The 24,556-nt window shown below is 50.3% G+C and overlaps 2 protein-coding genes across 4 annotated transcripts in view; one reads left to right on the forward strand and one right to left on the reverse strand.

The window, feature by feature from the left end:
- CDK5RAP1 (CDK5 regulatory subunit associated protein 1) overlaps positions 1–24,556 on the forward strand; it is a 194,940-nt gene that overhangs the window by 98,428 nt on the left and 71,956 nt on the right. The window lies entirely within an intron of this gene.
- On the reverse strand, positions 1,223–23,121 carry BPIFB1 (BPI fold containing family B member 1). Of its 2 annotated transcripts, XM_053200064.1 has the most exons (16): positions 22,815–23,121; positions 20,470–20,626; positions 19,275–19,416; positions 18,561–18,668; positions 17,515–17,664; positions 16,679–16,760; positions 13,438–13,501; positions 11,581–11,666; positions 10,426–10,605; positions 9,443–9,496; positions 8,769–8,927; positions 6,887–6,954; positions 6,344–6,389; positions 5,393–5,456; positions 4,380–4,456; positions 1,223–1,506 (listed from the first exon to the last, which is right to left on the reverse strand). In XM_053200064.1, the coding sequence occupies exons 2-16, from the start codon at positions 20,582–20,584 to the stop codon at positions 1,474–1,476; spliced, it is 1,428 nt and encodes a 475-aa protein (XP_053056039.1). In that variant the 5' UTR covers positions 20,585–20,626; positions 22,815–23,121; the 3' UTR covers positions 1,223–1,473. The 2 variants fall into 2 exon arrangements, with proteins under 2 accessions (XP_053056039.1, XP_026925659.1); XM_027069858.2 differs by lacking the exon at positions 1,223–1,506 and having other exon boundaries at positions 4,265–4,456.

A 24,556-nucleotide genomic window follows, 5' to 3' on the forward strand; every position in this document is an offset into this window, starting at 1 on the left:
GGCGGCTGGAACCCGGGAGCCATGGCTATTTCGGAGAAGTGCCTCAGACTGGGTGTTGGAGCCACTGTCCTCTGAAGGGTCGTGGGTGGAACAGGGATCCCATCATTGGAACCAGATGGGACCAAAGACCAGAGAGAGGCCCTACCCCATTTTCCAGGCTCCTCGAAGCCCTCCTTCCCCTCAGATCCTTGCACGACCCTAGGGAGCCAGGAGGGACCTGCCCCAGACAAGATGGAGGTTGACTTTCTCATCTTCCTGGTCAGAGATGGTTCAAACCTCAGACTCAGTACGATTTAGAGAAACAGTGGAATGTGATGTGTGGAGAACAGATGGCAAAGTTGTGTCTGGGAGTTGGGGGCGTATGTGGAAGCTGCGGAGCCTGGCACTCAGCTACTGCCCAGCAAGTGTTTGCTGACCCTGTGTAAGTGTCTCGAGCAGGGTCTTGTCCTGTCCCCTGGTGTCCCTCTTGGCCTCGCCCATGTCTTGTAGATAGGAGAAGTTCCTTCCTGGCGGCCTTCCCAGGCTGTCACCATTCGCCTGCCTGTTTACACCCTGAAGGTGGTAATGCCTTTTCCTGAAATACCCAATGTCCCATCCTCTGAGGTCCTTTGTGTAACTGAAGACCTCTGTGTCCTGGGACAAGCCTGAGTCTAGAGAACAGGGGCCCTATTGTCTGTCTTGAACCTGCTAACATCAGGGAGACAATGGCAGTCACACACTGTCCAAGTGGGAGGGGCCTTTAGTGATAAGGCCCAACATCCTGAAGTCCAGGTAACAATAGTACGATGACATCACCCACAGATGACACTGTCTGAGTACCTTCCATGTGCCAGGAACACTTCTCTCTCATTTCATCCTCATGATAGCCATTCAAGGTGGGGACTACGATTCTCCTCATTTTGTAGGGAGGGAAACTGAGGCCCATAGAGGGGAAGCCACATCCCAAGGGTCAAACTACTGTTGAGGGGTCATGCCAGAATTCAAACCCTAGTTCATTTCTCTCCAGAGTCACACTGTTCAGAGAGCCCTCAATCCATCACACTAGATCAACAAAACATGTGTCCCCCACCAAAGAGATGGTTCCACCATAGGTGTTATTGAGGCTGACACAGAAGGAAGGAGGGCACAAATGACTGCCTTATTCCTGAAACCCAGGGAAGCAGCCATGATCTTGGATGTTATCTTTATATAGTCCACGCATGGCCCAGGCATAGCTCGGGCATAGGCCAGATTGGCTGAGATGTGCCTAAACATGACTCTGATGTGGCTTGGATGTTCAGTTCCCAAACCTGCAAATGACTCCTGAGTTGGGACAAAGATACACTCCACGCTGTGGGAGTCACAGACAAGTATTTATTTATTGCAGAGAGAGACAGTCTACAGAGCTGGCTTCCATACTCCTACTGGGACCCAGCCTGCCCTGGATGGCCATCATCCAAGTCTTCACGGGAGACAAGAGGGTGGTCCGGGGCTCTACTGGGAGGCCGGGGTGATCACAAGAGAATCCTTGAGTTGGAGGAGAAAAACCAATTCAGCGTTTTACCCCCTACCTTGTTGTGGTTTATGCTGGTGTATCTTCTACAAGGTGACCGCTGGCTTTGGGAATCATGACCCTGAACTCACACAGAATTCTTGGAAGGGTCAGAGGAGTAGGGTCTGTCTGTGAACAGTGATGCTGTGCAGGGGTCTGGAGCACAGGTAAAGTGTTTGCATGCAAAGTATGGGATTGTGTAGGACTGTCGTCCCCGAGCCCAGGTGATCACCAAAACTCCCCAAGAAGTTTCATAAAATGCAGATACTTAGGTGTATTCACTGGGTCCAGGCAAGCTAACTTTTTAACAATGCTCTTTTTTTTTTTTAAACTAAATGTGATGGAAGGAACTTAACCTATTAGATTTCCCCCAATATTTTATTATGATAATTATTAAACAGAGCAAAGTGGAAAGAATTTTCCAGTGAACACTTGTATACTTAGCACCTAGTTTCTGTCATTAGCTTTTTCTAAACCATACTTGCTTTATCTCATATTTATCTACTTATTCATTCCTCCGGCTAGCTTTAAAAACATATACACATCTATAAAAAGGAAATCGATGGACTGCTATCTCAAAACAAATGAATAGAGCAAAACAGGAAACTTGGAAACAGACCCAAAGAATGAAACGATACCTTTCTAACTCAAAGTACAAATGATGGACCATGCAGTGCAAGTTGATTTAAAAAAAAAAAATAGAGGAAAGTAGCTAAATGCCTCCTAAGAAGAGATATGTGAAATAAACCAAGCTCTAGCCATTTAGTTGTATGGACACTGCTGTTCATCCAACATGAGTTGAGTGTAGTATGTATTTTAGATAAACTGCTTATATTTTAACTGGATCATTGCAATGTAGTCCATTAGAGTAAGGCCTGTGTATTCATACGTCTGCTGGGTTTTATGGATGAGAAAGCTGGGCTCAGGCAGAAGGACCTGCCTGAGGTCCATGGCTAGAGAGAGGCAGAGCCGGGATTGAAATGGTCCTCTGGTTTCTGAGTCTAGACTTTCAGCCTCTCTCTGTACTATCCACAGCGTTGTCCTTGTTTTTGTCCATCGCAGCCAGCTGAAGGGTAGACACAGATTTTGGGGGTGGGCAGCTGGTAGTAAGTCATCCACAACTTGCCTTGGAAGCTAGTTAACAAAGCCTCCTACCCTGCCACCAATGTGATCTTGTGGCATGTGGAGAGGCATTTCTGAGACTTCTTTCCTTTGTGAATTTCTCCAGAACTTAATAATTCAGGAATTCACTGATACCAATCCACAACTTTAGGAAAATCAGGACTAATAGGAGTTTGGCCTTCTGGCCTTAGGTTGGACACCTTGGCCATGGAAGGGTGGGCAATCACCTGTGGATTTTCTTTTCTTTTTTTAATTTTCTTTTTATTTATTTATTTAAAAAATTTTAATGTTTTATTTATTTTTGAGGGAGAGAGACAGAGAGACAGAGCACGAGCAGGGGAGGGGCAGAGAGAGGGAGACACAGAATCTGAAACAGGCTCCAGGCTCTGAATTGTCAGCACAGAGCCCGACGCGGGGCTCGAACTCACACACCGGGAGATCATGACCTGAGTCAAAGTCAGACACTTAACTGACTGAGCCACCCAGGTGCCCCTCTTTTTCTTTTGTTTTAAAAATCTTATTTATTTTGAAAGAGGGAGAGAGAGACCGAGAGAGAGCATCCCAAGCAGGCTCCATGCTGCTTAACAGAGACTGATGCGGGGCTTGATCTCTCATGAACTGTGTGATCATGACCTCAGCTGAAATCAAGAGTTGGACATTCAACTGACTGAGCCACCCAACCTCCCTGGATTTTCTTAATTCTTAATAATTCTGCTTTCAGGGCACCTGGGTAGCTCAGTTGGTTAAGCATCCTATTCTTGGTTTCAGTTCAGGTCATGATCTCACGGTTTTGTGGGTTCGGGCCCTGCATCAGGCTCTGCATCAGTGCGGAGCCTGCTTGAGATTCTTGGTCTCTCTGTCTCTCTCTCTTTGCCCCTCCCCAACTCATGCTGTCTCTGTCTCTCTCAAAATAAGTAAATAAACTAAAAAAAAAATCTGCTTTCAATGTCTCCCCCACCTAGAGTGGACTAGAAACTCCAAGAAGGCAGGGGTTTCTGTCTGTTTTGTTCACTGTTGTGATCAGTGCCTGGTACACAGTAAGTGCTTAATAAATGCCTGCTGACTGGCTGGCTGACTGAGAGGAGCCCACCTCACTGTCATTGGCTCCTGCAGAAGTTGGGGACCAAAGCAGGTGTTATGAGGGCAGGTGCAGAGTGCAAATCCCAACTTTGCCACCTATTGTGTGTGTCCTTGGAAATGGATTTGTCATTCACGAGTCTCAGTTTCTCTGTCTGCAAAATGGGGATATACCACATAGGGTGAATGTGAAGACTGAACAAGATGCTGTTGAATGGCACAGAGTGATTATGGGCTATTAAATATTGTTAATGATAATATTTGGGGGTGGGAGTGATGCTGTGATAGCCTCACTCCCTAGTAGGTGCCAAGGGGACATTGCTCAGCGAGCATCTATTAAGCATTTACGGTGTGCCAAGCCTTACTGAATGAATGAACAAATGAATGAATGAGTGAATGAATGAATGAGTGAATGAATGAATAACAGGTAGAACAGAAAGAGCCAGAGACAAATGCACCCCAGGCTAGGACAGTCGCACTCTTACACTTATAGATGAAGAAGTGAGGCCACGAGAAAAGAAGGGACTTGTCCAAGGCCCCCCATGAGTGACCAGTGGGGTCAGCATTGGAGTGCGGGCCCTACCTCCCAGCTCAGGGCTCTCCCCAGGAACTGTGCCCTCCCTGGGGCAGGATGTTTAATCCCACTCACCTTGGTAAGAAAGCTTGAAGCTTCCTCGAATCCCAAGGCCTTCACCATCGGTATCGAGATCCCGGGTCTTAGTTTGCCTGAAATAACGAATGTGGTCAGAGACTGGGGTGGGATAGAGCAGCCGTGGGCAGGGAACTCGGGACCTGGCACACCCAATTCGGACTGTGCCTCATGCTTCTTGCCTGTTCTCTGGCCCCAGCATCCACCCAGCCTCATCTCCCCTCCCCGTGCTTCCAGCACAGTAGCTGGTAGCTCCAAAGGGCACTCTTCACCTCCTCCCACACCTCTGCTAAAGAACAGCCAGAATGACTGTTCTGTCATAAAGAACGACCTCCCTGTCATTCACAAGGGAGGTGCCTGTACGTTGAGATTTCCTACTCTAATAAAATTATGAAAAAGATGTCGTTGGCATAGGTTAGTAATTCACCTCTCCCTCCCCAACTTGGGGCTTAAGTAGAGTAATTCCACCTTTTCTCTTGACTTCCACCTCTAGTAACACAAATAACAATGCAAACATCAGGAATAGTTAAGAGACGTTGAGACCCAACTGTGCCAGGCACCTCCTTCAGCCCCTTAAAATCATCGTCTCCTTTATGTGCCTGAGCAAGGTACTTTTATTTTCCCATTTTACAGATGGAGAAACTGAGTTAGGATGATAAGGCAGCTTGCTCAAGGCCAGGTAGCCAACAAGAAGGGGAATCGGGACTTGAACCCAGGTCTACCTGAGGCACCTTGAGCGTGTCCTAGTTGTCTGTTTACACCTCTGTCTCTCTGCCATCAGCCCTGTGAGGCGGGAGCATTGCCTGGTTTGTCTTTGCATGCCTATGTACTGGTACTAGTAAAGGAACTGGGCTGGAAAGTTGGAGATGGGAGAGGTCATTTCTAGTTGGGTGACCAGCAAGGCTTCCTGGAGGAGGTGGAATTTGACAGAAAGTGAGATGCAGGCAGGCAGAGTGAAGCATCCACCCTCAAAGCCCTAGGGAGTGGGGGGGATGGACGGCAAAGGGACGCACCATTCTGGTTTGGCAGTAGGACGGAGTTGAGGATCTCAGTGGTGACGTTTTTCAGAAGTTCAGGCTGTGAGAGAGAGGGGCATTGTTACCATGGCTGAGGATCCAGAGTCCCCCCCCCCCCGCCCCCCGCCCCCCCAGCTATTCCTAGAATGGGTATGGCCCAGCCCCAGGATCAGGGCAGCCAGGAGACATACTGGAATCCTAGGCCTCTGCCAGTGAGAGCTGTGAGGGATCCAGGGCACCAGACATACTGGGGGCAGTACAAACCCATCTGGGGGATTGGGGAATATTAGAGGGATGCACTCCCTGCCCTCAGGGGCTCCACTGCTCTGTTCTAGCTGAATTTGCCCTGAGGGAATTTTCACCCTGTTTCCCAACTTTTGACTTCTCTGGTGAAGCCAGAAGTTCTGATTTTCATGTGAGAACCTCCCCACTTAAAAATTAGCCAAAAAAAAAAAAAAAAAAAAAAAAAAATTAAAAAACAAAACAAAACAAAACATGAGGACCAAAAAACAAAACAAAACGAAACCATGGCAGGAGACAGGAAGCAGCCAGTTTGAGATCCCTGATCCACTCTGTCTCAGCTGGGGAAACAGAGGACCTCAGGGAAGAGGCTGTCCAGGGTCACTGAGATGAGTACATGAGCAAAATGAGATTGCAAAAAGAAGGGATTTGTTTTCTCATTTAGGACCAAAATGTTACAGAAGAAAAGTAAATGTGTATCTGTGAGCATTTAGCACGTTCTCAGCTGTGTCCGGCATACAGCAGGTGCTCAGTAAACACCAGAGCCAGGAGGTTGGACTTTGTGGCTGATAACGTGGAGGCTGGCCAGCCCACCACGGGGCTGCCTATGGGGACCTTGTTCGAAGCAAATCCTGGTCAATGTCTGTCTTTGAAATGGACCATCCCGGGCTATCCCCTGTGCCCCAGGGACAATCTGTTAATACTCACGTTGAACAGGCCAATGCCTGAGTTCATCAAGTGGATGCGATCAGAACTGCAACAGAAGATGCCAGTGAGAATGGCCCCTCAGAGGCTCATTCATTCACTCATTCATTCACTCATTCAACAACTATTTATGGAGCACCTACTGTGTAGAGCTTGACTTGTTCCAGCAGGCTTTAGTTTGCAACCCCTGAACTCCCTTTGGGGCAACAGGAGGGCTATGGGGTGTGGGGAGAAGTACAAGAGGCAGCTGGAGCCCTGTGCTTCTGGGCTTGGGGTCAGCATCTGGGCTTGACTGTCAAAGCCGCTGTCCTGGAGGTGTTTAGAATGAGCTGAGGGGATGGTGCTGGGCAGGCTGTTCCCATGGCTGCTGCAAGGCCACTTTCCTTTCTTTCCCTTTCTCTGACATTTGGTCCCCAAAGCGGGATAGTCCAGGCAATGTCACCTTTCTGCCCATCTAGGAGTAGCCTTTATTCCATCCATGCTCACACCCCAGAGATTCGAAACATCCCACTGGTCACAGGGTGAGACAGTGATTTACATGTTTACCTGATTTCGTTAAAGCTGAGCATAAGTCGGTCATCTCTGGTGTAAAACTGAGCTTCTGAGCTGGCTTCCTGCAACAAGAGAAGCCCAGGCCCCATTTCTTTCAGGAGTTGCGTCAAGCATGGGCTGTGAGGTTATAGAAGGAGGATCTGGGGTCAGGTCGACACTGTCTAGATCTCAGCTACTGGCTCTGACTTTGGGAAAGGGTTTGGCCTCTCTGGGCCTCGCTTTCCTCTTCTATTAAATGAGACAGTATTTGTACCCACCGTCTGCTGACCAGATTACAACATGGGGTTGTTGTGGGCAATGATGATGATGATTACAGCTGCCGATATGCACAGAGTCCTCATTGCGTGTCAGGCAGTGTTTTAGTAACGTTATCTGATTATCTCCTTTGATCCTCACAACCCCGTGAAGTGGCTCCTATTATTACCCCATTGTAAAGGTGAGGAAACTGAGGGACAAAGAAGACCAGTAAGCCTCCAGTAAATGTTAACCATTGTTATTATTGGAAGGTCAGTAGCTAGCAAGGTCTCCAATATGGGCGTCAAAGATATACATCAGCTTGACCTGTGGGCTGGGTGAGCCTGAGGGCAGAGCCAGGCTCCAGCTCCAGGTCGGATGCACCCAGAGACCAGACTTGTCCTGCAGGCCTGGGCTTGGTGGCCTTTTGAAAAGTGTCTGCCATTGGCCAAGGAGGGGCCAAGTCAATAAAGAGCGAGGCTGGCATGGGCAGTCCCTCCTGCTGGTTGTGGGGTCAGAATATCCTTTAATATAGGAAGCCAGGGCACTGTGCATCCTGTATTCTTTGTGAACAGTACCCCCTGACAGTGTGGGCGGACAACCTGCACAACTGTACGCAGCAACCGTGCTGTAAGGGGAGTGTCAACTTTAGTCTACCAATAGCCGGATACTTCCAGACTCCTTGGTTAAGCATGGTTCCAGTGCCCAAACACGAATCCTGCCTTGTCTTTTCCCTTTGCCCTTTGCCCTCTGTCGTGGATGTGGTTGGGGCCCCACTCAGATCTCCTCTATGGGGCTCTCTGGCAGCTCTCCCCGATAAATTACTTTTGTAAGAATCCTTCTCTTAGGCTCTGTTTCTAGGGCCCGACCCTAAGATACCATACTATTGGGATTATCCTTTGCAGACCCCCCACCTCTATACCTTTACCCACAGAGTCCCCCTGCTAAATGGAAACTCTGAGATGTGACCTGCTGGGGCTACTGGGAAAATCAATCAAGAACTTACTTGGAGCTAATTTAGTTCTGCTTATACTTCAGAAGAGGAATTACCCTTCTCCCCCTCAGTCTGTGTGGTTTGGATACAGCCAAACTCCCGACTCAGGTGTATTTTTCTAGCCACACTGATTGGTTCAAGAATGGGCACATGATCCAAGCTCATCCAATGAGAGTTAGCTTTGGGACTTTTGCTGCAACTACCCGGAGGAAAAGAGGCTGGTTCAGCTGATGTTGCCAACCTGATATTATGATACAGCTTCGGGCACTTCCATGAGAAGATAATCTGTCTGAGGATGAAGGCAGCACATAGGAAAACACAGCTTCCAGGTGAGAAGAGAAGAATGAAGATGCCATTGTTTGAGCACCTGGATCCAGCTATTTCTGAAGCTAGATCGTCTGGACTTTTCAGTTATATGAACTAATACAATTCCTTCTGTGCATGTGAATTAAGTTTCTACCTAAAGATCCTAACTAATAAAGTCATAGGACCAGAGTTGGACCAAAGCTCCTGGTTCTTGATTCAGAACTCCCCCTCCCCCATCCCTGCCAAGAGTGCTGGAAACAGCAAAGCAAGAGGGGGTGAATAAGACCAGTGAGTAGGAAGGTCCCCCAGGTTGCTGCTCGTGCCATAGACAATTGGACTCACAATGCCCAGGGTGAAGAAGGGGCGGTGGGCTTCATTGGTGGCGAATACTTCCAGGACGATCAGTTGGGCCACCTTGGCAGTACCCTGGTCCAGAAGGAGATCTGGGGTCTCTTGAGTTAGGATCTTCACCATCTGTGTGGGCCCCAGCTGATCCGCAGCCTGGAAAGATATGAGATCCGCATAAGGCCTCCCAAGTGCCTCCCCATGGCTCACAGGCCCCACGTAGCCCCTGTGACCTGGCTCCTGTCCACCTTCCTGGCCTCCCTACTTCCCTTCTGTACTTCAGCCACTGTCCTTCTCTCAGAGCCTGGAATGAATTCTTGTTCTCCCCATCTCACAGCCCTTGGTCTTGCTTCTCCCTGTTTGGAATACCCTTCTCTTCAGAGAAGCCCTCTCTAATTTCCTGGATTATATCGGGTGTCCCAGTAATGCCCTCATAACCCCTAGAATCTATCCCTTGTCACCACACTTGTAACTGAAATATTATCTGTGTAATATTGATGCAGGTCACACTGCCTTGTTAGAATGAAACTCTGTGAGGACAGGGACCTGGTCTGCTGCAGACACTAGGGCTAGAAGGAAACAGAACAGTCCTACATGTATTTTACTCCTCAGAGGACAGTGCACAGATCACAGCGAGCACCCATCAAACTGCAGACAGCGAATGGACCAACCTTGGTACTGATCACCTTGATGCTTGACTTCAACTGGCGAGCCAGCTCAGGAAGCTGAGGACGAGGGGAAGGCAGAGTGGGTCAGCTGGAGGGGAAAGGGAGGCACACCTCCAGCAGCCCCATTGCCCAGATCCCCAGAACCCCAGAAAAGCTGGTGGGTCTGATGGTCCAGGCCCCATGACTGTCACTGGTGGAAAACAGCCCCTATGTCAGCTGCTGCGGGGCATGGGGTTCTCACTGGCCTGGCGTTTTACTGTGAGTTGGTGGTTCTGGGTCTTGGGCAGCTCCCTGCTCCCTGAGGACATAGAGAAGTGACCCAATTCTTACTATTGTCATGAATGTGGTTGCCAGTGACCATTCCTCTTTTCTCATCGTTTTGGTCCCTTACTCTTGAGTTCTAATCTCCAAGACCTTGGTTATCTGTTGCCTATCAGCTGACCCGAACTCCTGCCACCCTCCCATAGCTTTAGGCCTCAGTTTCCCCATTGGTCATTCGAGAGGAGGTGACACACTCCAGCTGATGGGTGGTGATTGTCTGCTATGCTGGGTTAATATAAGGATTCCGGGGCCGTGTCGGCATCTAGGCTCAATTGTAAGGAGGACCCTGATTGATTAGTGATGTCTGCCGTGGGCTCCATAGTGGACAGCAGGGGCACTATTGCTGTCCCAGGACCACCCAATATCTAAGATGCCCTTTGGCTTGACAGGACTCTTATTTGGTAGAGGAAGCAGCTGTATCAGGTTCCAGAGGACAGAACTGGGTCTGGTGCTGGATGTTACAAGGAAAGTTGCAGCTTTAGAGCCATATGTCAGAGTCAGGGTCTGTTTGAGGAGGGGGTGAGCTCTTCATTACTGGAGGGATTTAAACTGAGCCTGACTGGGGATTACTGCTCAGAGGCTTAGGGCAGTCCTTGAGGCCCCTTGATTCAGGAAATTCCCATGATGTAGCAGTGGAGGCCCCGTCCTCTCATGCCAAGACTTACCACATAGTCCAACAGGACTACGAGTTCTTCTTGAGGGAGCAAGGCAGCTACAGCAGCATTCACCACATCCTGCCTCACAGTGAGGCTGAAAGGGGTGTTGTCCAGGGCGGGCACTGTTAGGGAAACTGCAGACTCTTTGAACCACTTGGTCACATTTCCTTGAGAGTTCACCAACTTGGCCTAAAGAGACACAAAGCAGAGAGTTGGCTGGGAACCTTAACTCCAAAGTCTTAGCCAATAGCAACCTAGAAGAAAATGACACCATTCATCCTGTTTCCCTTTTTGCATTTGCTGACCGGAAGCTTAGCCCGAGGTGATGAGTTATCTAAGGTGGCCAGCAACCTCTACTCCTCTAGCACCCCTCAGTTAATCTCTGTTTTTAAAACCTAGATACCTTATTTAGCATTTAGGTTTTAAGTTCTCAGATATCTCAGAAACCCTTTGGGTGAAGGGAAAATTCAAAACTGCAACAAAATTGATAAAAATGTTTGATTGTGACAGCTTCCCAAAAGATCCATGAAAACTGGCCTGGGATTCAGGCTTTCCAGGTTGGCCAGGTCCCTCAGGGACTCCAGCCCCAGTGTGAGTGCACGGCCTCACATTTTACAGACAGCTGACAGTTACTGGCCCCCTCTGCCTGCCACTTCATCTTCTTGGTGACTTTACTGTCTACATTTTACTGATGGGGAAACTGAGCCTCAGTGAGGTGACAAAACTTGCCCAAAGTCACACAACCAGGGAGTTGTGGAGCTGGGAGAGAAACTTAGGTCTGTGTGATCCCCAGTGATGGGTGTTGGTCCTGGGCTCTTGTTTCAAAGTCGTCAGATATTTGGGGTTTGGCAGGGCTTGCCTGAGAGGAAGGCCAAGAGCACCGGTGCGTACTCTGGCCTCTGAGTGGGGAAACCGGGGTCGGAGGACAGATCACTGGGGCTGACGTTCTGCGTGTAGCCCTTGGATTCCACCTGCTGGCCTTCCTCCATCAAGATGGTGTGCGTGGGACACGTTCGGCCCGTGTAGATTTTTCTAAATCAGCCTGCGTGTCCTAACCCTGAGCGGTATCTTCTCCCCTGAAACAGACCCGTGGTGTCTGATCTTTGGCGGTGAGAGAAGGGCAGTGATGTCCCTGCTGTACTTTTGAGGCCCCATGACACTCACCCCCAGCTTCAGCTGGATAACATTACCCTTGATGGCAGGAGACAGAGGGTCAAACTCCAGGTGGTTAGAGCCGAGGGAAATGGGCGCTGCTTGAGACAAGAAGAAAGTTCTGTGAGGGAGGAGGGCAGTATTGGACAGGGCGCTTTGGGGGCTGCATTCAGCCAGTTGGGCTTTCTGTTTGTAGGGAGGAGCAGGAATAGCAGTGTTGGTAATGATGATGGGAATGACATTTACTGAGCGTATGTCAAGCACCGCAGGCTGTCCTAAACCTTTACACTTACACTCATTTGGTCTTTGCAGTAACCTTAGCAAGTAGGGCCTATTATTACCCCCATTTTACAGATGGGAAAACTGAGGCTCAGAAGAGCAAAATGACTTGCTCAAGGTCATACTGTGAAAGGATTTGAACCCAGTCGGTCCTGTGCCAGAATCCTGGTTTGGAACAAGACTGAACTATTGCTTATAACTCTCCACCTCCTCCAGGGGATGGTGATCTGCATGCATCCCCCCCATGGGACAGAGTACTTGGTGCACGCCCATCTATGCAAAGGATTGCTTGTGTTTGCCTCAGGATTCCCCACTTGGCCGCCAGGTGGCAGTGGTGTCTCATCTGCCCTGGCTGTTGGGCCCGGGAATGGGCGGGGCTGCAGAGAGGTTCAGGGACAGGCTCGGGCAGTGAATTCTTGGATCCCCTGCTCCCCTGGAGAGACCTCCTGCCCTGCTCCTGAGGAACAGAGGAGCCAGACAGACTTCCCTTTGAGCCTCAGTAGCCTTGGCTAGTCTGTTCCTACCTCTGAACCTCAATTTTCTCCTCTTAAAATGGGGGTAGGTATAACAGTAATACGTGCTTCATAGGTTGTACAGGACTGGTACCTATTTAAGTTGGCTCATATATGAAGGACTCCAGACTTGGAACTTGCAGAATTGAGTTCAAACCTTCCTCATCCCTAATTTCCTCTGTGAACTTGGACAAATGACTTAATTTCTCTGAGCCTCAGTTTTCTTATCTGTGAAGTGGGGTAATGATGGCCACTTCATGGAATTATCTGAGGAGTCACTGAGGCAGTGTATATAAAACACCCAGCCCAGTAGGTGCTTTGTGGGTGTTCAATGTGTACTAATTCCATTCTTCTCTCCCCCCTCCTCCCTGGTCACCCTTTGAGTGAGCTTCTTCAGATCCTGAAACAGTGGATGGTAGACTTTTCTTCTTCCTGCTAATCCCCGCTCTGAGACCTCTGAGGACAGTACAGTTGTTACGTAGGGACAGAAGCCTGGGTCCTCCCATCTCTGCTACTCTTGGGAAGGGAGAAACAACCTCCTTCCTGAGCACACATTTTGTCTTTTCCCTTGTTTTCTCTCCTCAATAAGCCCACAGTAATTGCTATAGCATCTGTTTATTCATTCATTCACTCATTCATCCATTCAGCTCACATTTGCAAACTCTTCTCTGTGCCAGGCAGAGCACCTGCCGTGTGCCTGGGACTTTCCTGTAAACTTGTAATCCTCACTAACAATCTTGTGAGGTAGGGATGTATGAGCCCCATTTTACAGATGAGGAAAGTGAGGATAAGGAAGTGGAGTGGCTTTCCCAAAGTGATAGAACAAGTCAGTGGCAGACCTGGGATTTGAACTTGGAAATCTGGCTCACATAAACTTGCACATGGTAGGTCCTTGTGAAGTCACAACTGTGGTGAATTCCTGTATGCTTATCTTTGGGAGGGATCCATGGATGCTCATTCACTTGCTGCTGGGCCAAGTTGCTGTGCAGATGTGACTTGGGAGGCCTCTTCTGGGCAGAGCCAGAGCGTGGAGGCCAGCTCGGCAGCAAAGGAAAAAGGTGGGAGAGAGCTCACCTACCCCTCACCAGGCTCAGGAGGTCCACATGCATGTCCTCAAAGGCTTCCTTGATCACAGGACACAGCTGCAACAGCACAAATGCAGAGGCTCCATTACTGAGGGGCCGGACCCTAACCCCATAGTGATCCGTGTCTGGCCCACCCAGCCTGAGCCCATGTGTCCATGGCCATAGAGGTTTTTGCCTATGGGATCGAGGACTTGGTGTTGTGTCCACTCCGCCAGCCATCCGTGCCGTCCGGAGCCCTCCCCAGCCCCTGGTGTTGCCTGGGATCTTTTGCAGTGGTTTGTCCCTTCCCCTATGTCCACGGTGTGCCTGGCCAGCCAGCTGCCCTCCCCATCAGACTCTTTGTCCTGTTCACAGGAGCCCATGTTTTCCATAAGAGGGAAATGGAGAATTCATTTCTTCATTCACTTACTTATTCAACCACTGTTTACTGAGTTCCTTCTGCATGTCAGACTCTAGAACGGGGGCGGGCAAGGCAGACCCAGCCAGACTCATGAACAATCTCTGTGCCTTTTGTGGGTTTCTAGCTCCAACACGTCCCTTTGCCCAGTGAGCTCTTCTTCCCCTAAAACTGCTAGCAGTTCTCAGCAGGGGGCTGATTTTGTTGCCTAGGAGATATTTGGAAATTTCTGGAGACATTTTTAGTTGTCACAACTGGGGGGGAAGGCTTATCGACGTCTAGTGGATAGAGGCCAGGGATGCCACTAAACACCCCCACAGAGTGTGGGACAACTCCCACAACAAAGAATTACATGACTCAACTGTCAGTAACGCTGAAGGTAAGAAGCTCTGGTCTAACCTAATCCTGGCCTCACCTATTTTGCTTAAGGAGGAGGTTAAACCTTTCACTCACTTGCTCATGGGACTCCAGAGCCTTGTTCTCTGCTCTAGGCAGCACATTTTCTAGGGCAGTGCACTGAGATTTTGTCACTTTGTCTTAGATGCAATATCCCTGGTGGAAGAATCTTCTGCTTGACCACCCATTGCCACTCTTGAGAGGGGACAGTGCACTTTGAGAAACTTTTCCTATGAAAGTTTTTTATGAACAGTTAACTTTTTCTGTGAAAAACCCATTCCCTACCCCTAGCTGCTTTGCCAACCCAGAACCCAGGGAGGATGAGGGGCTTGGGCTTGGAGACCCACTCACCTGCCAGGGACCAGCCTGTTCCTCATGGGAAGGGTGTCGCTGGCAATCATCTCTCACAACTCTTTCATTTCCACCAGTGGCTCTCAACCCTAACTACCCATTAGAATCGTCCGGGATACCAGCTAGAACCCCCTAGGATACTAGGGCGTCACCCACACCCATGACATTGGAGTATCTATCAGTATTTTAAAAAGCTATCCCAGGGGCGCCTGGGTGGCGCAGCCGGTTAAGCGTCCGACTTCAGCCAGGTCACGATCTCGCGGTCCGGGAGTTCGAGCCCCGCGTCAGGCTCTGGGCTGATGGCTTGGAGCCTGGAGCCTGTTTCCGATTCTGTGTCTCCCTCTCTCTCTGCCCCTCCCCCGTTCATGCTCTGTCTCTCTCTGTCCCAAAAATAAATAAACGTTGAAAATAAATAAATAAATAAATAAAAAGCTATCCCAGGTTGTTCTGATGTGCAGCTGGGGCTGGGGCCCACATATTTACACTGGAAAGGGCTTCAGCATTTTCTAGATGGGCTCCTGTCAGATTTAAGCATGCTGTGCCTTTTCTCTTCGTTTCAGGCAAAATTTTCACATGACCATTGAATCAAATCCACTGAGTCACAGTGGGGAAACGATAGTGATTAACAAAATGCCAATTTTCTCGAATCATTCATTATACTTAACTTTCACCCTTAAAAAGAGATATTATGCAAAGAACATTTTTATGCCATATTTTCTAGTGGAAAATACATTTTTAGCTGGTGAAGTATGATGCCAGTTAAAATATGATTTTGTTGGAGACTGGGAAAAAATTTCTAGCTGGGTCCTACTTTAAGAAACTCCTACCTCTAAGCAGAAATAAAATCTTAAAAGAAAAAATATCTCATGTAAGAAGAGACAAATTTTACAAAATTCTTCATTTTCAGATTCTTTTTAGAAGTCTCTCTGCATGGCTTAGTAAAGTATTAAGTATGATGCAGCTATTACAATAATTATGAATGTTATATAGTGGCATAGAACATGCGTATAGTTTAAGGACTATTAAATTATATTGATGCTGAGAAGAGCCACATAAAACTATGAATGCATATGGATGGAGATTGGAAGGCAATATATACACAAAAGAGAGAATAGGTGCCAAGTTAAGGTAGAAGGATTATGGGCACTTTCCCCTCAAGTCATTTTAGTTATTATATCACCTTTTCAATTCAAAAAAGTTTTATTATAAAGAACATCAGTTATCTGACAAGGTGTTTTGATCTCCAGGAGGCCCGCTGTGGTGAACCCATCTTGAAATTTACAGTGGAAATCAATGGTCAAAGTGAATGAATCCAGCTTACAGTTATAATTCACTGTATATGTGCCCTATAAGGGACATATACACTGAGATTAACGTATGTTTATTGCCTCAGAAAAATAGATCCAGCAGGGCCTGGTGGGGGACAGACCCCTGAAGACCACAGGTTGATCAGGTTGATAGGAGACTCATGTATGCTAGAACCAGCCTGGACCACTTTGCAAGGGCCAAGTGTTAAGTTTTCAGGAATTTCTGAGCCATGTGCTAAACCCAGACATTATTAAAAATTAAATTCTAAATAAATAACTAAATAAAATAAATAAAAGCAAAGCTCATGAGAATTCAAAACTCATCACTTCCTGATTACTTTGTTATATTTTACTCTTATCTATTGCTCTTGAGGTTATTTACGTCTCTTGTATCCGTGTGGCAGAAATACCATACAATAGTGTGCTCCTGTGCCATTCTTCCCAACTCTGCTCAGTGACATCACATTAGTAGCTTGAAATTGGCCTCAGAGGAAGTGTTTATACCAGAGAAATCAGCAAGTGCTTCAAATCAGGCTTCCTTTCCCCTCAACCTCTCGAGAGTCGGTTGTTAATAATTTATCAGCACATCGCTGTTCAAGGCCTCCTGGGTGACTCCTGGCAGTTCTGTTACCTTTGCCTCAAGGAGCCACTGAAAGAATGGTCAGGCCCAGAGTTTTCCTAACTCAAGGAGACACGGGGCCCTTAGCACCAGCTTGCAGTTCCACCCCAGACCCACAGGGGGGGCAATCTTTGCAGGCCAGAGAGGCCGTGATTCCACTTTACCTGGGTTTTCACCAGTTTGGGCAGGGCTGGCACCAGGAGGCTCATGACCTTGTTGGCTAAGGAGTTGACCAGAAAGGAGAGCCTTGCAGAGAGGAGAAGGGGAGAGAGATTAGGAAGGGTCAGAGATGACGCTGTTTTATAGAAGGGAACACAGAGCCCAGGGGAAGAAGACACTTGCTTATGGTCACACAGCACGGAGTGTGGAGTAGACCCCCAGCCAGATGTAGATGGTGGCAGAGACTTCTCACGAACTAGGGGCTGGGGGTTGTCTTTAGAAATGTTTGCTGGAGACTGGGATGATGGCATTGGCATTTGTCCCCATTCTCCTGATAAGAAGTGGAGGAAAGCACGTTTTTGAGCACCGGCTGTTTGCCATGCACTGTGGGGAATGCTTATGGCTGCAGCCCGATCTCGTCCTGTCACTGTGGCCTGGAAGTGGAGGCATAGGGATGCACCTTGCCAGCATTGCACAGACAGTAAATGAAGACGATGCATTTGCCTGACTCCACAGTGTGTTTTTACCCAATGCTCCACTCAAGGCTGCCTGAGGTGGTTGGAGGCGCCCTAGGAATGTGGCTCCTCTCCGCCTTCAAATGTTTGCCCCACTTCCTGGCATGATGCCTGAAATCCCACCATCCTTGACTCTGCTCTTGATGTCTCGAACTTTCTTTGGCATCACAGATTCCCTGGAAGGAGCTTCAGCCAAGAGTCAGGAGGGATATAAGTCCCTTTCTTTCTCTGGGCTTCAGTGTTCTCCAACTGTAAAATGGGGCAAGGCCACCACCTGGTCCCCTCCCGGGCACGGTGGGAACCCAGAGGCAGGTGGCCACACTCACTTTTGCAGCAGGCTGATGCGAAGGCTCCCGTGGCTATTGGAGCAGTCCTCGAGGACGAGGTGGGTGTGGCCCCTCTCACTGGCATTCACTGTGATGATGGCTTGGACCTCTGTCTGCATGTGCATCTCCACGATGGTCTTGACCAGGGGCCTGGGAGTGGAGGTTTCCATGCTGTCTCAGCCCCAGGTCTGGGCAAACATGCAGTCTGTCTCTCTCACCTCCCAGCTCAAGCGCCTCTGCTGATTCTCTGCATCTCCCCCAGTTTCCACCCCACCATGTCTCAGGCTCAGGGTTTGGATCCCTCTCCTGGTTTAAATCCTCTGCATATATCACCAGCTCCCAAACTGATACCCAACTCCGTACCCAGATGTCTGACAGGTGCTCAAATTTAACATGTACAAAATTGAACTCCAGCTCCTTCCCCAAACCTGCTCCTCTCATGATCGTTCCCGTCTTGGTTGCTGACCACTCCATCCTGCCAGTTGCACAGACAAAATCCCTGGGGACAGTCTTGACCTCTCTCAATCTCTCTCTCTCTCTCTCTCTCTCTCTCTCTCTCTGACATTCTGTCCATCAGAAAATCCTGTTGCTTCTACCTACCTCTGAAACATATTCAGAGTCTGATCACTGCTCACCACCTTCCTGCCTCCAAACCCTGGTCCAAGCCATCGCTGGCTCCTCCTGAATGTAACAGTAGCTTCTGGACGCCCTCCCTGCCTCCAAACACACAGCCAGAGGGATTCTTTAAAGTTAAATCATGTCTTGTCCCTCCTCTGCTCAGAACCCTCCATGGTTCCCATTTCACTCAGTAAAAGCCAAGTCTTCACCTTGGCCCACAAGGCGCCACAAAGCCCTCACCTCCCACCATTCTCCCCGCCTCTCTCCACTCTCTTTGCCATTATTTGGACAAAGCAGGTGCCTCAGGATCTTTGCACTTGCTCTTCTCTCTGCTTGGGACTCTCTTTACCAGATACCTGCCTGGAGAAAAGGGGCGATGTGTAAATGAACCTGTCAGGCCTGCTGTGTCTGACTGAGGAGACACTCACGTGTTGAGTCCAGCCACCATGTCCAGGGGGATCTTGACCGCCAGCCCTTGGCCTTCATCTGAGGGTTGCACCAGCAGTTGGAGGATGTTGGCTGAGGTGACTTTCAGCCTAGGTGGGACATGGGACCCATGAGATTCATACCTTATGCTCAGCTGAGTATCATCCCCAAACCTGCCCACTGCATCTTTCCTGTCTCCCCTGGTGGCCAGCCAGGGGTTTCTGCCCAGCAGCTGGACCTAAATCCTGTCCCCTGACTCCTCGCCAGCATGGCCTGGCCCCCTCCCTCCCTGTCACCACTGCTCAAAATGCTCCCATGATTCCCCCATGTTGGAGACTAATCCCAGTTCCTTGGGCTGACTTGGAAGACTCTTTGTGACGTGGCCCCGCTGACCTCCGTCCTCACCTTGGGGGCTTGAGTGCCAGCTCTTCTGACGGACTCTCACCCGTCTGTGCCTTTGCCCAGGCTGGTCCCACTGCCTGGAATGCCATTTTCTTCTTGTCTTCTGGTGAGCACGGAGTCATTGGCTCACCTGTTCCCTCCACTGAGAAGTGTCACTCTATCCCTTCACTCTCCTACCCCAGGGGACCTTCCTCTGGGGTCACCCTGCTAGGGTACCTGTGTCACTCTCTTATGGTCATCGTTAACTCCTCTGGGAGCTTCTGAAGGAGGTGTGGGGAATGAGCTAGCACCTAGGTCTGTCCCGCTCCACTCACCAGATGATATGGTTCAGGATGGAGTTCACCAGGTTGCCGAGTATGGGGATGCCCCCGGCTGGCTTCTCCCGTATGGTGCTGAGCAGTGGCAGCTGCTGGAGGATGTTGACGGCGTCGTGATCCTTCAGCTCCTGTGTCAGCCCTGGAGGCAGATCCTAGAGATCAGGGTCCAGCAGGAGGGGCAAGACGGACGGCATGGCAGTGGCTTCAGGCTGGGAGGGGGCATCGCTCAGGGCTACCTGGACCCGGACGTAAGGGCAAGGGGATGGATGACCGTCTGCTGTGGAGACGTGGCTTTGAGGATGATGGTCTAGATGAGCCGTTTTCACATAAAGACGAAGGTAGGGGCATAGGTGGGACCATTCACGCTCCGAGCATTGCCAGCCTCTGCGGGAACACTGGCCAGGATACAGGCGTATGGACCTGCATCCCTCCCGCCAGCCGGCAGCAAGCTCTGGAGCCAAGAGGCAGGGAACCCACAAGACCGTGTTGGGGCTGGTTTTGCTGCCAAAACACACTTGCTAACAATTCTCTGGCACCCACATCATATGGGCCTGTTGTCCAAAGAGCCTCAGGTGCTGAGCTGAGATAGGAGAAGCCGGGAGTCCTGGGTTCTGGTCCCTGCTGGACTTTCCCCCCGCGGCCAGAGCCCATTTGGCTTGTATGAAGAGCAGGTCAGAAGTTCCAGCTGCTCCAGAGGCAGCTCCAGAAGCAGCCCTCAGCCCATGACTGATGGGAATCACGGTATAAATACCCCAGCTCCCTCAGCCCGCAGGCAGGATGACCCAGGTGTGTGTCCCCCACTGTGTCCCAGAGTCCCTGTGTGTTACTGCCTCTTGGCAACAAAGCCATCTTTTTGTCTGCTCCGTGACGATGGAGGTGGGCCCCGTAAATATTCCTCCTCTGCCAGCTGGCAAAATGTGGAGGCTTGTCCATGGAGTCTCTGGAGGGGCGTAAAGAAGGAAGGGGCCCAGTGGAATCATGGAATTTAAGGGAAGATCTTGGAATCGTGGACTCTTGAGATCATAGACACTCCTAATCTTTATAACTCATCCTCTCGAGTCTCACCCTGGATCTGGGATCGCAGCTGTGCCTTGCACACCCCCAGTGATGGGGGACTCCCTCCCTCCTTCGGAGGGCCACTCCACCTGCCCTCTTGCCTTATGGCGGTGAGGCTTGGGCAGCGGAGACTTACTCTCTTTGATGACTTCACGGCCGAGGCTAAGAACCGCAGGGGGGCGGAGGGTGGTTTCAGCCAAAGTCACTGTCAGCAAACCACAGAGGAGGGTGAAGGTTAATGGGCCAGCCATCTTTCTGGGGATCGGTGAGCAGCGCGTGACAGGTGAAGGAACCTGGGGTGAGCACAGAAGGCCCTGTTAGCTGGGCAGAGAGGTCAAGGACAGGCCCACCATGCCTGGTGACTTGGGGCATAAAGTCCAGAAGAGGCTGTTTAGTGAAGTGGTTAAGAGTGTGGGCTCTGGAGCCCGACTTTTGGGTCTGTGTCCTGCCTCTGCCACTAGGTGCTAGTTGTGTGGCCCTAGATAATCAGTTTAGCCTCTCTGCCTCAGTTTTCTCATCTAGCAAATGGGCCTAATGAAATAGTACCTGCCTTCATAGAGTCTGGCACTTAAAACCCTCTACAATCCAACCTTGGCCAGCTTCACCTCCTGCTTATTCCCCTCTTGCTCTATAAAGTTCCAGTCATTCCAAACTGCTCGAAGTTCCCAGAATATAACCCCATTCTCTCCTGTTCCTGTGCCTTTGTTCTAACGCTTCCTGCTTCCGGTAGTGTGTTTCCCCTTCCTTATCTGCCTGCTGAACTCTTATTCATCCTTTAAACTCTGCTCACATTTCCCTTTCTCTGTAAAGTTTTTCCCTTCCTGCAGTCAAAGGCCCTGGACTATGCTTGGAGAAATGCTGCCTTGGGGGCTGCTGTGTGCCCAGGACAGGAAATTTGGAGAAAGGAGGGCAATGGTTATTCAGGTAGGACGCAAAGTGGGCAGGAAATTTGCTTGATTGATATGAAGGGGACTGAGAAGGGATTGGTGGCTGCTTGAACCCAGGGAGAGAAGGGCAGAGAGAGGGAGGAAGAGGCCCGTGGGTGCCTCCTGGCAGAGGGACTTGGCTGCTCCTTGGCTGCTCTGTGCCCTCCATGGGCAGCCCCTGGAAGCTGGTCCTGAGCCCTCCAGCCTGCACCCTGGCTCAGTCTCCAAGCCCCCAGGCAAACTTCTGCCTCCTGCTTGGAGGGAGGGAAGATGCTGACCTGGAGATCCAAGCCCTTGCTCGGCTCAGCATGTGGGTTTCTTGCTGCCAAAGACAAGCATGGCATCTGGATGGCATGAGGGCAACATGAGCTCTCCGAGACACTTGCTATAATGGTTCAATATCTGTCTCCCAGACTGGGCTGTGAGCTCTGGGAGGAGTGTTGGGTCTACCTGCTCCCCATTGTGTCCCAAGCACCTGGCATTGTGTCCCAAACACCTCTGGGTGTCTAATAAATAAATGGTTGCTGAATGAATGAATGGCCTCAGGAGCCTTGGGAAAACGGGGAATCTGAGCCAGCCCAACCGAGCAGGTCTGGGCCATCAAGACTGAGAGTGGAGGAGAAATATCATGGGCCTCAGGGCCAGATAGACCCGAGCTGGAGGCCTGCTGCTACCACTTGCTGTGTGATCTTGGGCAAATGACTTACCCTCTCTGAGCCTCAGTTTTCCATCTGTAAAAATAGGGGGTAATTATAGTACTTGTATCACAGCGTTGTTGGGAAGATTGAATGAGCCACAAGTGTTCATGAGTATTGGCTGTTTTTATGATGATGGTAGTATAACTAATACTGGGGTCAGAAGGAACCACCTTGGAATCAAAGCCAGAAGGTAAGAGAGGTGGTGCCCGGCACCCTGCTTTTCTGCCCAGGAAGCCCCCACCCACTCCATAATCTTTTTCTTTCAAATACCCTGACCCTATTTCCCTTCATTATCTTTGCACACCACCCTGTCCTCTGATCAGAGTGCTCAGGGAGCCAATAGTATGGTAGCATCCCCTCCTGTGGAAAAGGGTCTCCTCCCCAGATCCAAGCACCATACCCACACCCGCCACATCATGCCTCACCTCCTGGCCTTTGCTTATGCGGTTCCCTTTACAATGGGATGCCTTTCTCTCTTCCTTTGTCCAGCCAACTTCTGCTTGGCTTCTCAAGTGACATGCCACCTCTTCCAGGAAGCCTTTCTTGACTGCTCTTTACCACAATGTCCCTGGTCTTTCCTTGAGCACAGCATGTATCACACTGGCCCATGTTGGGAATTACTTGAGGGCCTGGTTAGTCTGATACTTCTCTTTGTCCCCAGAATCACTCCAGCATAGAGCTGGGCACAGAATAATTGGTGTGTGCAGGGTGGGTTTATGTCATTGGGATCAGGCCAAGGAAAGACTCAGCCAGTCCAATTCCTTCGTCACTGCTCTTTGGTCTTCTGGGCAAGGGAGCTGAGAGCTGAGAGCCTCTACCCTCTACTAGGAGGGTCCTAGTGGACTAAGGGAGCTTACCTCCAGGACAGGCCTCCCTCCTGGTCTTGACCTGACTGCAACAGGTGTCTCCAGCTTAGAACCTTTCTGGTGCCCTAGGCTTTCAGGCCGTTTCCTACACCTTTACCTGGACACGCCGGAGTCCTCAGTCTTCTCTCCTCGGACACTGGGTCTGGAAGTCTAACCTTATATCTTACACACCCCAGTCTGGGAAGTCACCCTTTGCATTTGGGCTGAGACCTTGGGCTGGGCTGAGGTCTCCAAGGTAAATATTTGTGGCTGCTGGTGAACCACATCCCTGCCTGGAGGCAGCTTTGGGACTCCAGCTTCCCAGGATTTGGAGAGAGGAGGGTCTGGGCCGCCATGAGGGGTGGGCGGGGCGCTGGGGCACCTGGCAGAGGAACTGAATCAGGCACAGTGTGGCCTGTGAAAGGGGCTCCCTGCCTTCTGGACAGTCACTCCCACGGGGACAATGATGAGAACGGTAGCAGTGATGATGTATTAAGCGCCTACAACATGGCAGGTGCCACCCTAGGCTTTACATTGGTCGTGTCAATGGAGCCTCGTCCCCACCAGGATCAGTACCATTATCACAACGTCACCACGGAGGAACCTGCCTCACACAGTCAGCAAATGGCAGAGCCAGGATTCAGCCAGAACTCTGACTTCAAAACCTATCTGGGGATGTCTCTACAGCTTGGCAGATATAAAAGGTCCTGAGGACAGTCTGGGTCCGAGTCCTAGCTCCGCCATTTCCATGATATGTGATTTGGGGGACATCCCCTAACTTCTCCAAGTCTCAGCTTTTCATCTGTGAAATGGGAACAATAGTAGCACCCACATACTAGTATGCTGAGAGGAGCACAGTGGACATGGCTCAGAGCGTAGGTCCTGGCACAGAGTACGTGCTCAATAAATGTGAGTGGTTGTTGCTATCTTATCACTGCTTGTAATAGGATGGGCCTTTCTTTGCTGTGTGACCCTGGGGAAAGTACTTCACCTCTCTGGGCCTCAGTGTCCTCATCGATAAGGTGGGGATGATATAGTAGCACCTCCCACACAGGCTGCTGAGAGCGTGAACTGAGGTGCATGCTCATGTAGCACTTAGCAAGTACTTTCAGTGATTCACTGGGCAATGATTATACCCACTGTGCCTTGCATCCGCCTTCAGGAATCTCCGCGAACATGTGTGGAACGAATGAGTAATGAGGCATGCCTGCGAACCGAGGGAACAAAGCCATGGTCCCACAGGACCCCTATCACCCACCGCCTGGGTACAAACCTTGCCTCATTTAACCTGCGGGCACTCAGACGGGTGTCGGCAGCCCCGGGCTCACCAAGGGCACCTGAGGCTCAGGGAGGTGGGTGACTTGCTCCAGGTCCCATGGCCAGGGCTGCCAGAGCTGGGACTGGAGTCCAGTCTACCTAGTCCAGACCACAAGCTCTTTCCACCCACTGTCCTTTCCCCAAGTGACTCCAGGCCAGTGTCGGGAGGGCGGGATGTGAACACGGCCTTTTGACGTGATCTGGGGAGGCATCCTTGCTGCCCTGCTTCGATTTGTGGCTTGTGGCTCAGAGCTGAGAGGGCCATTGCTGAATCTTGCAGGGGGACAAGAGAGCGGCAGTGAATGCCCCGAGGCCCCTCAGTGTGTGGGTGGCCTGGCCCTGGCCCCTCTCCCCCTCCTGGAGTTGTTAAGGGGAAAAAGGCAAGAGCATTTGCTATCCTGCCGTGTGTGCAAATGTGCCAAACACCCAAAGACGAG

Source organism: Acinonyx jubatus, chromosome A3, assembly GCF_027475565.1.
Source record: "Acinonyx jubatus isolate Ajub_Pintada_27869175 chromosome A3, VMU_Ajub_asm_v1.0, whole genome shotgun sequence".
NCBI lineage: Eukaryota > Metazoa > Chordata > Mammalia > Carnivora > Felidae > Acinonyx > Acinonyx jubatus.